General features: G+C 37.6%; 1 protein-coding gene across 3 annotated transcripts in view; it reads right to left on the bottom strand.

Annotated features, from left to right (window-relative positions):
* MINDY2 (MINDY lysine 48 deubiquitinase 2) overlaps positions 1 to 13,479 on the bottom strand; it is an 81,870-nt gene that overhangs the window by 22,487 nt on the left and 45,904 nt on the right. For all 3 annotated transcript variants that reach the window (XM_037053988.1, XM_037053987.1, XM_037053989.1), the window contains one exon: positions 6,382 to 6,524. In XM_037053988.1, coding sequence (XP_036909883.1) covers positions 6,382 to 6,524 — 143 coding nt within the window. The remainder of the gene's footprint in view (positions 1 to 6,381; positions 6,525 to 13,479) is intronic.

Genomic DNA, 13,479 nt, shown 5'->3' with positions numbered 1-13,479 from the left:
TGCTGGGCTCTGTGGCACAATATTCTGGCTCATCTGAGCTGTGCTCCAGAAACGCTTCTTGTGGGTTATGTGCACCTTCCTGTTACAGTTGAGTCTTGAATGTTGTTGGTCCTTTTGTGGCTGGAGTTAATCCTTCAGGGTGGCTGACTATAACAGTAAACCTCAATCATCACGTAGGAGACAATGTGCAGGGGCTGTCCCCTGAGGCAGAGTTTTTTCAGCAGAGTCTGGTGCCTGCCAGAATCTACCTTTCAGTATGCTGCTTGTGTGGCTAGTTGCATCAAGCTCTAGTGTGTTGTGAAGCCAACCACTGCTTGTGTTGGTTCTGGGTCCACTTGGGTGAAGTTTAGGTACACATTCATGTCAGGCATTGTGTGTACATGGTCTTGGGCTACCTGTCAGGAGCTCCCACACTGTTCACTGTTTTTGTCTTTGTCTACAGGGCCTGGCTGTATATGGGAGGAGACAATCTGTGTATAATGGTCAGCTTCCTCCAGCTTAGAGCTGGGGGCAGACCTGTAAAAGAACCAAGGCTCCCTGAGGTCTGCCTCTACCTGTCATTGACTCTGCCTTCCCCTGAGGTTTTGCCTGGGATTCCTCTAGAACTTTCTGATGAAGGACTGTAGCGTGGACCCAGGCTGGCCAAAACCCACAGGCCTTTCCACAGGTTGTGAGCTTGGTAAGATGGGGCAACTGGAGTCAGGAGGACAGGGTTAGCAGGTTCCCTTTTTGAGGGTCATGTAGTCAGGTGCTTAGTGAGGGGAAAGTGGCCACTCATTCTCTGCCAGAGTCTCCAACTCTAGTTTTTCCAGAAGGGACATCAGGCAGGTTCAGATTGTGTGTAGCCAGCCATCTCCTCTGAAGGAGGAAGTTCAGCAGGGCAGAGCCACTGGGCTCAGGACAAATCAAGTCTCCCATTGGAGGGTGACACTGGCCCAACCCACAGAAGGGGGCTAAGCAGTTCCTCCAGGCCCCAAACAATGGCCTCTGAGGTTCTCAAAATTTGAATATCCCAGCTCTTAACCATTCTTCCTTCCCAGCCGTGGAACTGAGCCTAGGGTATCTGAGGCTTGGCAAGCCTGATCCCAACAGTCTCCCTTTGAGAGTGCTGTCTGCAACCCCGTACGAGTGAAGGATGGCACTTCTTCCTCATCCTGGGGTAGTGAAGGCTGAGCTCACAAGGAAGATGGGAATGGCTGCCCTCCCCCCTCGATATAGCCATGTACCCCAGCACCCGCCTGTCTGGTTCCTAAACAAAAGCTTCCTGGGGAGACATGCTCCAAAAATCCCAGCTCTAGTCAGCACTCTGGTCCTCTTGAGTGGCTGATCTCAGCAGGATAGAGTTGGCCCAGTGATTCAACAGGTGAGGGGCTGGGGTAGGCAGCTGTGTGCTCAAGGTATGGAAGACCAGCTCTCTTTTCAGTCATACAGTTTAGTCACTGTCTGAGTCCCCACCAAAAGCCTCCCAAGAAAAACAAGGGCCTCAAAATTCACTGCTAGGTACAGCCCACAGCCCTCTCTGCAGGACGTGAATATAGCAGAGTGACATTGCCAGCAGTAGGAGACCAGAGGTGCACTCCTCAGGCTGAGCTGTAACCATAGGAATGCTTGTCCCTGGAAGGTGGCATCTGAGTTTCCCAGGCAGACCGAATCCCCACTGATTTTCCCTACCAGATACTATGCAGGCTCCTCTTTCCATCTCTGTTGCTCTGGGCTGGGGATCCCTGCGTGGGGTTGAGATCCCACACTCCTGAGGGGAGGGAGTTTTGTAGCCACAATACCCCTCCAGTTTTTCAGCCACTGCACCTGGGTGCAGGATCAAGCCCTTTCTACATCTCCACCCTTCCCACTAGTCTTTATGTAGCTGCTTCTGAGAATCCTTGGTTATAAAGTTTCAGTTCAGCTAGCCTTCAGTTGGTTATTCAGGTGTGAATAAATTATAGGACAATCATGCTCTATAATTTAGCTGTAAATCTGGGGCCAAGAGCAGATAAGTGTAGCTTTCATTTTGGAATTGATATTATAATTTTTAGATTTTCCTTTTATTCTTTTCTTTCTCAGTTTCCTTTGCTAGTTCATCCCCCTCTAGTTGATCCTTAAATGTTGGCACTCCTCAAATCTCTGTTGTAGGCCTTCTTTTTTCTTCTCATTCCATATTTTTGTTGTAAATTTTATCATATTGGTCAATTACTTTTTGTACACAAAAATTATTCCTGTCTTGAACCACTTTCCCAATATTTCCACTTGAAGTGATGCCTCAGAAGAAGCTATGCTGGTTCCAAGGCTAACTGCAGCCTTGGACTCTTTCTTATCTTCCAGTGGCATGTTTCAATACAGAGCACCTCCATTCATCTAGCTCTTCATGCTCAGAACCCAGAAATCATTCTTTCTTATTTTTTCACATCTTAATTACCAGAGCTGGTTGGTTATATCTCCTAAATGTCTATGGAATCTGTCTACTCTTCACTTCTTTACCATCCTAGCCCAAGTCACTGTAACTTCTCACTTGGCCTCCTGCAACAGTCTCCCAACTAAATCCCCATTCACTCATGCCTCAAAGTCCAAAACACCTTAATGGTGTATACAGGGCAAGGAGACACACACCACTAGTGGTACACTGTTTGATTATAGAATAGGTTTACTGAGAAAAACTTACTGAATTAGCCAAAAAGTCCATATGGTTTTCCCTGTAATATAAAATACATATTTTCATTTTCACCAATAACTTCACTGACTTGATTTTGAATATGTTGGGTGTCTCCCATGTGGTAGAACACTGACTGTTCTAGATGTCTTGATTTGACTGCTATCAACTTCAATTGGTCTACAAGACCATGGAATATTGTCCAGCAAAAAATCTCCAGCAAAAAACTTCGTAAAACAGTTTTGACATATTCAATCAGTCACAGCACGTTCTCTAAACACCGTAAAAATCTTTCTTTGCATTTCAGTTGTGTTTTTACCTTTCTTGAAATAATAAAGTACTATATGCTGAAAATGTTGCATATTTTATTCCATCTTCAATATTAAAATGGCTCCAGAAAAATTCACCAATTTTGATGGGTTTTTTTAAAATTCATGCTGATATGATAGCTGTCACAATACAATCTAACAAAATTGTTTCAAATGAAGTTAAAGACAACTAGCCGCTACTAGAGTCATTTTGTGGACAAAAACAAACGAACTTTTTGGCCAACCCAGTAGAAGCAAAGAGAAACAGCAAATGTATACATTCTCTGAGCTACCACTATCTCACAGAAAGGCACAGTCAGGCCAGAAACAGAGATATGATAGAAAGCACTCCTGAAGGGGCACCCCTCCCCCCAACCACACAGGAACACTGGAACACTGGAACACTGCTGAGCAGTAAAGGGTTTCCAGTCAGGGATATGGCCTCGACAGGAAGAGAACATCTAGAGCTCAGTTTTGGGAGGTGGTATAACAATCACCAATGACTGTTAGAGACTTTGTTTTCCCATTGAATTATCTGTTCCTGCTGAGCCCAAAAGAGAAAACAAAAAGAACCATTAGGCCATCAAGAAACCAAGGTCTGTTTCTTTTCTTAACTCAAGATCAGGTATCTGCCTATATTTTTAGTCTTATTTCGTGTTTCTTACTTTCTATGCTTCAGCCACACAGGCCTTCTTTCAATTCCTTAAGGAGTTAAGTTCTTTCCCTCCTCAGGGTCTCTGGACACATGTTGCTTAATTCTTTTTATTTACTTTATTTATTTTGCTAACTAATGAAACTCCTACAAGATTCTTTTTCAGGTATCATTTTAATTTTTTTTTAGGTGATACTAGCCTCTTTTATTAAGAGTTACCAAATCCAAACTATGGCTGAGATGAGAAAAGCATACCTCTTTTCTCATCTAATAAACTCTCCACGACAGACACCAATAAAAACAAAGGACAAGCGAACAAATCAAAGGAAGGAAGGAGCAAAGGGTGGGAAGTGGGGATGGCTGAAGTGGGAGGAAATGTGGGGGAAATGGAGACAACTGTACTTGAACAGTGACAAAAAAATATAAATAAATACATAAAGTCTTAAAAAAGAAACAAACAAAAAACCAAAAGTTCAGGCCTCAGTTTAAATGTTACTTCTCAAAGAAGTCTTTCCTGACATCCTCAACCAGGTCATAAGTCCTAATAAGAGCACTCAGCATGTGGTAGGTACCCTTTCCAGAGTGTATCTCAATAGAAATAATAACTATTTGTGCAATTATTTTAACACCTGACCCTTGCCAAAGTAGGAGGTCCTTAAATGGCAGCAGCCATAGCTACCTTGCTTGGTCTGCAGTCCTAGTAATTAGCTGAGTGCCCAGACATAATCATGATCAATAGTTATTTGTTAAATAAATGAAGTGTAGACCTGAAGAGATCAGGTACAGCAAGATGACTTTGCAATATTTACTAATTAGTAGCAATTCTATTTCTGATGTTTTTTGGCCTTAGATTTCTGAGGAGTAGGATGACTCTGGGCCCACTCCTAGCACACATCTAGCTCAAATGTGGGAGCCATACAAGTGAACATTTTCTATAACTAATACAGGGGTAAGAAAGCTAGGGCTTTGGAATATTCTTATGTGAGCAAACAAATTGTTATTCACACTACCTTGTGCAATCTACTGATTAAAATGTTGAAAGAAATATGAAGACCTGATTCCTAACTTGAATAAGCATATTTTCACTTAGAAAAATAATACATATTTATAAAGAAAACTGGTATCTAGGAACTCATCAATAAGTGCAAAGTAAGGATAGTATGACCCACAAAAGCTAGAGAAGGATGGATGGAGGAATGATCCCCAGTCTTACCTTATCCTTCCATCACATTAAAACCACCTGGGAGCATTTAAAGAAATACTGATGCTCAGGTTCCACCTCCAGGGATGCTGATTTTAGTTGGTGATGGACCCTGTGCACTGGTATTTTTTTTTTTTAATCCTCACCCGAGGACATTATTTCATTGCTTTTAGAGAGAGAGGAAAGGAGAGAGAAACATCAACTGGTTGTCTCTTGTATGCACCTGGAGAGAGGATCATACACACCTGGACCAGGGATTGAACCCACAACCTAGGTGTGTGCCCTTAACCGGGCATCAAACCTGCAACACTTCGGTTACAGGATGTCACTCCTACCAACTGAGCTGCACTGGCCAGGGCTGTGCATTGGTATTTTTTTTAAAAGCTCCCCAGGTAGTTCTAGCATGCAATCTGGATTGAGAACCACTGGTGTAAAAAGAAAAGTAGTAACTTTACTAAAGAGTTGGTATTTGAAATGCTTCTTAAAAGGTAAAATTTGAATAGTCAAAAAGGAGTGGGATCTTTTTAAATAGGGATTAAGGAGTAATAAATGGCAGTAAGGTACAGAATGTAAAAGCATCAAGTGTGGCCCTGGCTGGTGTAGCTCAGTGGATTGAGCGTGGGCCTGCAAACCACACGATCGTGGTTCAATTCCCAGTCAGGGCACATGCCTGGGTTGCAGGCCAGTTCCCAGCAGGGGACTCACGAGAGGCAACCATGCATTGATATTTCTCTCGCTCTCTCCTTCCCTTCCCCTCTAAAGATAAATAAATAAAATCTTTTTAAAAAAGCATCAAGTGTGTGTGGGGATGGAGGATTATTAATGAGTAGACAGGCCATTACGCCTGAAGTGGTGTTGGCAGAGGGACAGTAGAAAATTCTTCAAATTGTTATCCTGTAGGCACTGAACTGGTACCTCTAGGTGCTACTGCACATTTTTGCTATATTACTGGCATGGTCAGAGCAGTATTCTATGACAGAAGTCTAGGTATAAGTTGATAAACTTCTGAATTACATGGTAGCTATAAAAATGAGAGGTGTGGATAAAGAGATAACAAAACAGATGATTCCAGTAAGATTTTTTGGCAGAGCTATAAATAGCATGACAAGACTTTAAAGTCACACTGATACCTCTAATGATAGCAAACAGTATCATAAAAACAAACTTGATTCTTTCTTCTAAACTCCTTTAGCACTCAAATATGAACATCTCCCATTCATTAGCAGTCATCCTAGTTCTCTCTCTAGGGTTTATCTTTTTTTCTTAAAAAAAGGGAATAAATACATTTTAATATGTTGTAGTGTGTGTGTATGAGAAAAAAAGAAGGTGAGATTTAAACTAAAAAAAGACAAAATTGGAAGTAACACTTAAATGGCTAATCCATTTCATCCTAAAGAAGTATTTAAAAATTACCTAAAAATAAATAAAAATAAAAGTTACTTTCATAATTTGATGGTTAAGGAATATTATGCTAACTTTTTTTCATTTTGAAGTAGATCATAAGACCTAAATAACAGATCTAAATCAAGTTCCTTTAATTTCAAACAACAATTAAATAGCTATTTCTATACCATACCTTGTGTTTGGTCATGGTGCTAAAATGATTATTCCGAAAGAACACACAAAGTTCTCCTTCCTGAACCGTTGAAGTTAGTTCACATAATCCATGGTATGTCAGTTGAGTGGCTGTGTTATTTAGAAACTGCTCAGCTACAAAGCCTATGGAACCAATGCATAATATTAGATGGAAGAATAATTTTAAAATTTAAAAAGTTTTTCTATTTACATTGTGTTCCAAGTGTGAAAAAAGGCCAGTCAGAACAAGACTTCTCTCCTACTGTAACATTATGGACCCACTTGGAGACCCTACTGTTTTATTTTGGAAGATGTGTCTATAGACATTCCCATCCTAAAGAAGTTACAAAATTCTTTTTATTAGTTAATGTACTTACATATACTTTACCTACTTTCAAAAAGGATTTCAGGTGGCTTGCAACAAAACACACAGACACAATAAAATTAAAGCCCGCTAAAACAAATAAGGCAAGAGTTAGCAATTTAAAAAATGTGTGGGAGTGAGAGATGTATGTCAACAGCTACTTCCCCAATGATGGGTGTTTAGAAATTAAAAGTGGTCTTAACAAATTAAGTTGCTTTAGATTTTAACAAAGGTCCCAAATAATTCTCAATTCACAAACTGTTCAATTCTTGCCTTAAAACTAAAACTAGGTGTAAAATTGAAAACAGTGGATAACTGATGCCATTACTATCCTAATCTCCTCCAACATATACCACTATGTATGAGGGGGGATCCCCCTAAAAAACCCATAAGTATCTTTTGGAGGGTGGGCACGTTGTAGTACAGGCTTCCCACACCAGGAGAATGTTCTAGGAACCCATCTGTATCCGTGTATCAGCTGGTGTTGTTGTGAGAGGCTGTGTCTGGCTTCAGTGATTTTGTTTCGAAGACTCTTTCAACACATTGGCCCATTTCATGATGGGTGATTTGAGGGTATCTGTCCACACCATGCTGAGTGTTCATCAGCTTTTGACCAAAAACACCACGATCCCAGTGTCCCACCCTCTCTATTCACCTGATCTCGCCCTGAATGACTTTTGTTTTCCTAGATGAAAAAAGTCCTCAAAGGGAAACATTTTGCCAATGTAGAAGAAGTAAACAAAAAGCAACGGTAGCAAAAAATTGGCATCAAATCGAGATCAAAACTGTTTTGAGCAGTGGGAAAACATCTTGATAGGTGTATTGCATCAAATAGAGAGTCCTTTGAAGGTGACTGAAGTTTTAACATGTAAGAATAAATGCACAATTTTTATAAATAAATTCTGAAGGTTTTTTGGGTCCCACCTCATGTATATGTATATTTTTATATATATAGTTCAGAAACAGAAATAATCTCTTTTGTTTTCAAAGTAAAATATAAAGAAGTTTTTGGGGTTTAATTTAAAAGATACACAAATAATTGATTCCTGTTACTGGCCAAATTTGCCTACTAGCTAAAATTTATTTATAACTTTAAAACTAGTATCTGCTGTGCTTTCAGGATCATTCCTAGATATGTGCAAAGCTGCAAAGAAACTGAGTTGCCAAACATGCCCATTTCCTACTGAGGTCAAACAATGCAACCTTCTGCCTTGTTTCAGCCCTCATACTGTAACAAATATCCTTTCCACAGTTGACTGAGTGCCACATTCTTCCCATTTTGGTGTTTTTTGGGAGATGATATTTACAGCATAAAATGGCCCCCAAGCATAATACTGGAGTGCTTGTTAGTGTTCTAAGTGGATAAGGGCTGTGATGTGACTATGGAGAAAATTCACATTTTTGCAGCTCTGTTCAGGTGAATTATAGTGCTGCTGGCCATGAGTTTAATGTTACTGAATCAATAATATATATTAAATAAGGTACCTCTAAACAGAAATGCACATAAAGCAAGGCTATATACTTATCAGTTGATGAAAATCTTGTGACTAGAGGCTCATAGGGAACCTAATCTTGTGTTTCTCATAGAAGCAATGGTTAAATTATTCACTAATTAATAGAGTTTTCATAGCAACTTTATAGAATAGCGATTTTCAATCAGTATGCTGCAAGAATTTTTAAAACATGCAAATACATGACTACTTAGTCAGGGGTACTGACCTCTTTTTCCTTAGATGGTCTAATAAAAAATTACAACAGCCAACACAACAATAGCCATCTGATGTTAATGAATCAGACTTATACCTATTTTTCATGTCTGATTGGCAAAAAAAAAATTTGGTGTGCCATGGAATTTTAGTAATTAGTTTATATGCGTCATGAAATGAAAAAGGCAGAAAATCACTGTTATAGAACATAACTGCTGGGAATGAGAATCAAATTTATAAATATTTTAAAAGCCTGTATTTCTCTCTTTCCATCTTTTTCTGCTTTTATTTCCTTCCTCTAATAAAGAAGAAAAGTCTCAGAAATAGTAGGAGGAAAAGCGTGCTCTAAAACACTTTGTAAGCAAGCAGAGAGGTGCAAATACGGACAATAAAGTTGAACCTGTGTTCAGAAACTGACGCCTCAACAAGAAACTGAAAATAAACTTGGTAGGGCCAGAGGCAGCTGGAAGGCATAGATAGGCATTCCACTCACTCTCCACCCCTCACCTTTAGTGTCAGGCCACACCACTTCAAGCTACAAAGTGGTTGTAAAAAGTTACCAGTATATCACACTATTACAAAAAATTGGTTAAGGTAGGAGGGGAAGTGCAAAACATACAGAAGACCACAGCAAGAGGGAATTTATAGCCATTTGCAACTTCTGGGGCTAACAAATTTAGAAGTAGAGTTGCCCCCGTCAATTACTATTATTACTTTGCTAAATACTAAGTTATTGAGTAGAATATGTGGGTTATATACTGAAGCACTTACTATTGTACAGCATTTTAAAAGTCTAGTGCCTGTGCTGAGAAGCACCACTGCTGGGTTACTGAACACTTCCTTCACAAAGATATTTCCAAATGCTCCTCCAACACCTCACTCACACAATGTCCTCTTTACAAATTCTTTCCAGAAAACACAAACATCTGCTCTGGCCGAGCAGAGCAGCTCAGTTGGTGAGCAGTGCCCGGAGATACACCAAGGTGGCAGAGGTTTGATTCCTGGTTAGGGCAAACTACAAGAAGCAGCCAATGAATGGACAAATAAGTGTAACAACAAATCGATGTTTCTCTTTCTCCAAGATTAAAACAAAAAAACCCTTTATTTTTTAAAAAAGACCAAAAAATTCAATGGAGATAGAGCTCAACATCACATCCATATGTATGAAATTCAAAAATTCAACATTAGAAAGGGCTTTCTCAGCTTCTTTCTGTAGAACAGAACAGAGGCTCAGAGAGAATAAGTAACTTTCTTGAGGACAAAAACTACTTATGGAAAAATAAAGACTGGAACCCAGGAGAATTATTGAAATTATTAAAAAATTAGCTTCTTATTACAAATGCAATTGAATTATATTTCCTACCAAATAATAAAGCACAGTAATTTAGACTTATAGAGAACAATGTTTCCTAATTCTTTTACCAACTCTTAAACAATGACACTCCTGTGATTTTAGTGGAATATTCAAAAGCCTAATCTAGTTTCAATTTTTCATAACTAATTAAACAAATTTTGGTAAACAATTCTAAGTGTTACATAGCAGTTTATTTATCTGCATTGCTTCAAATGACAATTTATTTTCAATATTTAAATTTCAATTTTATTGTTATGGTGTTATTAATGATACTAAAGTAAGGTAAAAAATATAATAATGGTAGCAATAATATAATATTACTGAAAATAAATTTAAATTAAAAATTATTTTCCTGATATCAGTGTGTTTAAAAATATCTCCTGGTTTCAGAAATTCAATACTAACTTCGTTTATCAAATTATTTTCCTTTATTAATGAAGAATTATTAGACAAGATGAAAGTTCTGACTGCCTGATGTGAAATTAGAATGAGAGGCACTAAAATTAGGCAAAAAGGAACAAAAAGAGGTAATGATGTAAAAAGAGGTCCTGCCTTGTGTGGTTCAGTGCATTGATGCCAGCCTGCACATTAAAAGGTTGCTGGTTCAATTCCCAGTCAGGACACACACCTGGGTTGTGGGCCAGGTCCCCAGTTCAGGGAGCAGGAGAGGCAACCACACATTGATGTTTCTCTCCCTCTCTTTTCCCTCCCTTCCCCTCTCTCCAAAAATAAATTTAAAAAAATCTTAATAAAAAGGATACAAAAGAAAATTTAGATTATTTAAAAATATTGGCTAGTGGCCCTGGCTGAGACTCATGTTCAAATTAAAACTCAATCAAAATTTAACTATGTCGCTGTGATAGCTTTAAGCAAATGATATGATTCTCTTTTTAAATTCATCTACTGTGAGATTCTAAAATCAATGACAGTGAGCCCTGGCTGGTGTAGCTCAGTGGATTGAGCGCGGGCCTGCGACTCAGACGATCGCAGTTCGATTCTCAGTCAGGGCACATGCCTGGGTTGCAGGCCAGTTCCCTGCAGGCCAGGTCCCAGCAGGGGACGCACGAAAGGCAACCACACATTGTTGTTTCTCTCCCTCTCTCCTTCCCTTCCCCTCTAAAGATAAATAAATAAAATCTTTTTAAAAAATAAATAAATAAAATAAACTAGCTAAAAAAATAATAATAAATAAAAAAATAAAATAAAATAAAATCAATCACAGTGTATTAATATTTTTCTTCAAGTGGATGGGACAAAAATCTCTTTTAATATGAAAATATAGGGGCTCATATGATTCAATTCCAGGGAAGCAGTAGGGAGCCCAGAACTTCTTATTGTACTAGAAAATAAGGAAATACTCAAGAAATGATGAAAACACGTCAAAAGAAAATTGGATCCAGCTTGAGACCATCCCATTGGCCTTAGCTGGGATAATTCTAAGCACTGAAAAGAATAATGATAACAAAGAAGCTATAATATGCTAAATAAGGTACTATTCATGAGTCTACAATGATAAAGAAAAAAATTTAAATATTTAAGTTATTTATTTTTAGACAGAAGGGAAGGGAGAGAGAAAGAGTGGGAGAGAAACATCAATGTGTGGTTGCCTCTCATGTGTCCCCCACTGGGGACCTGGTCTGCAACCCAGGGATGTGCCCTGACTGGGAATCGAACCAGTGACCCTTTGCTTCATAGGCCTGTGCTCAATCCACTGAGCTACACCAGCCAAGGCTGATAAAGAAAAATTTTAATGGGGTAAGAAAGGGAAACTACTTTTATAAGATGCCAATTAATAAATGTAAAAGGAATAACATTCCTTTATATTATAAAGAAATATTATAACCACCACATTAATAATTGATTTAGCAAGAATCAAGAAATGCCAACTCTAGTAGGTGAAAGATTATTAGGAAACAAGGTATTCACACAGTTTCAAAGCATTAAGATCAGAGATTACTTGTTAATTATAAGGGCAAAGGGCTTTTCAACAAAAAATCTGGCAGACACCACCTTAATCACTGTGAACATCACCAATAATGAATTGATGACATCATGTGCTATCTGATTTGATGCACTGGGGGAGATAAAATGTCACCTCTATAGTATTTCCACCAAAAATATATAACCTAAATCTACTAAGAAAAACAATCACATGAATCCAAATGGGGGACTATTGTATAAAACAAGTGGCCTGGACTACTAAGAAAAGTTGATGTCACAAAACAAACAGAAAAAAAGAAAGAAAAAGGGTTAGGGATCTGTTTTAGATTTTAAGAGACTAAAATGATAGGACAATTAGATAATCCTTGATTGAAGCTTGCATCAAAACATTTAAAACCTGTAAGGGACATTATTGGGACAATTGGGGAATTTTGAATATGAACACTACATTAGATAAGAGTATTGTATCAATGATAAGTTTCCTGAGATAATTTTAAGGTGATTATATAGGAGAATTCTTTGTTCTTAGGAGACAAACGTTAAAGCATTAATGGTTAAAGTGCTATGATATTTGCCATTAATTCTCACATGATTTAGGAAAAAACGTGTGTGAGAATATAGAAAGACAGCAAAAATTCAATATGTTAATAATTCCTGAATTGAGGTAAAACATGTACACAAACACACAAACACATATATTCATGGTACTATTCCAATGTTTTTATTGAGATTTTTCAAAATAAAGAAAACCAATATTATTTAATCAAAATGATATGAATTCAAACTATAACCTTCAGTATATACATATAGCACACAATAAAGGCTCAATAAATATTTGAATTAATGAATACTTAGGAATTATTTCTTTAAATATATGTGTGTGTCTATATATAGACACATAATTATATATATTATATATAATATATATATTTTAACCTGGAAACAATTGTTAAAGAAGAAATTATTCCTGAGAGAGCATGTGGAATTAAATGACCAACTCTGGTGAAGTCTGGCAGCTGGTACTGTGCTATTTTTTTGTTGTTTTTTGCTGCCTTGCCACAACATACCATTATAACTAGATTTAAAAAAGTATGAATACCCAGGTGAATTAGCAAATAATACATACTCTGTACGTGTAAAAGTTCTGTGCTTTTACATTAAAAGTGTTGCCATCAAAATAAAATGAGTATCATCTGAAAGAAGTTGAAAGTGTATTTTATTCTATTTGACTGTCAGCTAAATAATATTTATCTATTTATCAGAAAGAATAATAAGTATTTTTAGTATTCTGCACCTTATAAAGATGAAATATTTGAATTAAAAATTAGTTACCATCTAAGACTGAAGTTTAATACATTTTAATGCAGAAGAATTAGAAATAACCACCTTTTGGATGTGTTATTGATTCACAAGAAAAATCACAGTTGCAGAACAAACAGAAAAGAAAGCAGACTACTTCAGTTCAACACTATACCCAAGAAAACATGATGAAGAGAATGATAAACGGGAGCTAGTTGCTACATTATAAATAAAAATGTCTGTTGTGGCCTCTTTTTTCCTATGATTTCTTAGTGCCTTGCCTTTCAAGTAACCATTGGAGTTATATAATTATTTCAAACATGACACACTTGTAGTTTCTGATAAAAACTAGTTTAGAATTTTAAGTGTAGTGAATTCTCTATATAATTATTTCTTCATCTGGAAATCTGATATACAGAATTTCATCATTATAAA

The sequence above is a fragment of the Sturnira hondurensis genome, unplaced genomic scaffold, assembly GCF_014824575.4.
Source record: "Sturnira hondurensis isolate 20B ecotype Veracruz unplaced genomic scaffold, ASM1482457v3 Scaffold0008196, whole genome shotgun sequence".
Lineage (NCBI taxonomy): Eukaryota > Metazoa > Chordata > Mammalia > Chiroptera > Phyllostomidae > Sturnira > Sturnira hondurensis.
Note: the sequence above shows the minus strand (reverse complement) of the source record. Positions and strands in the feature narration are given on the sequence as shown.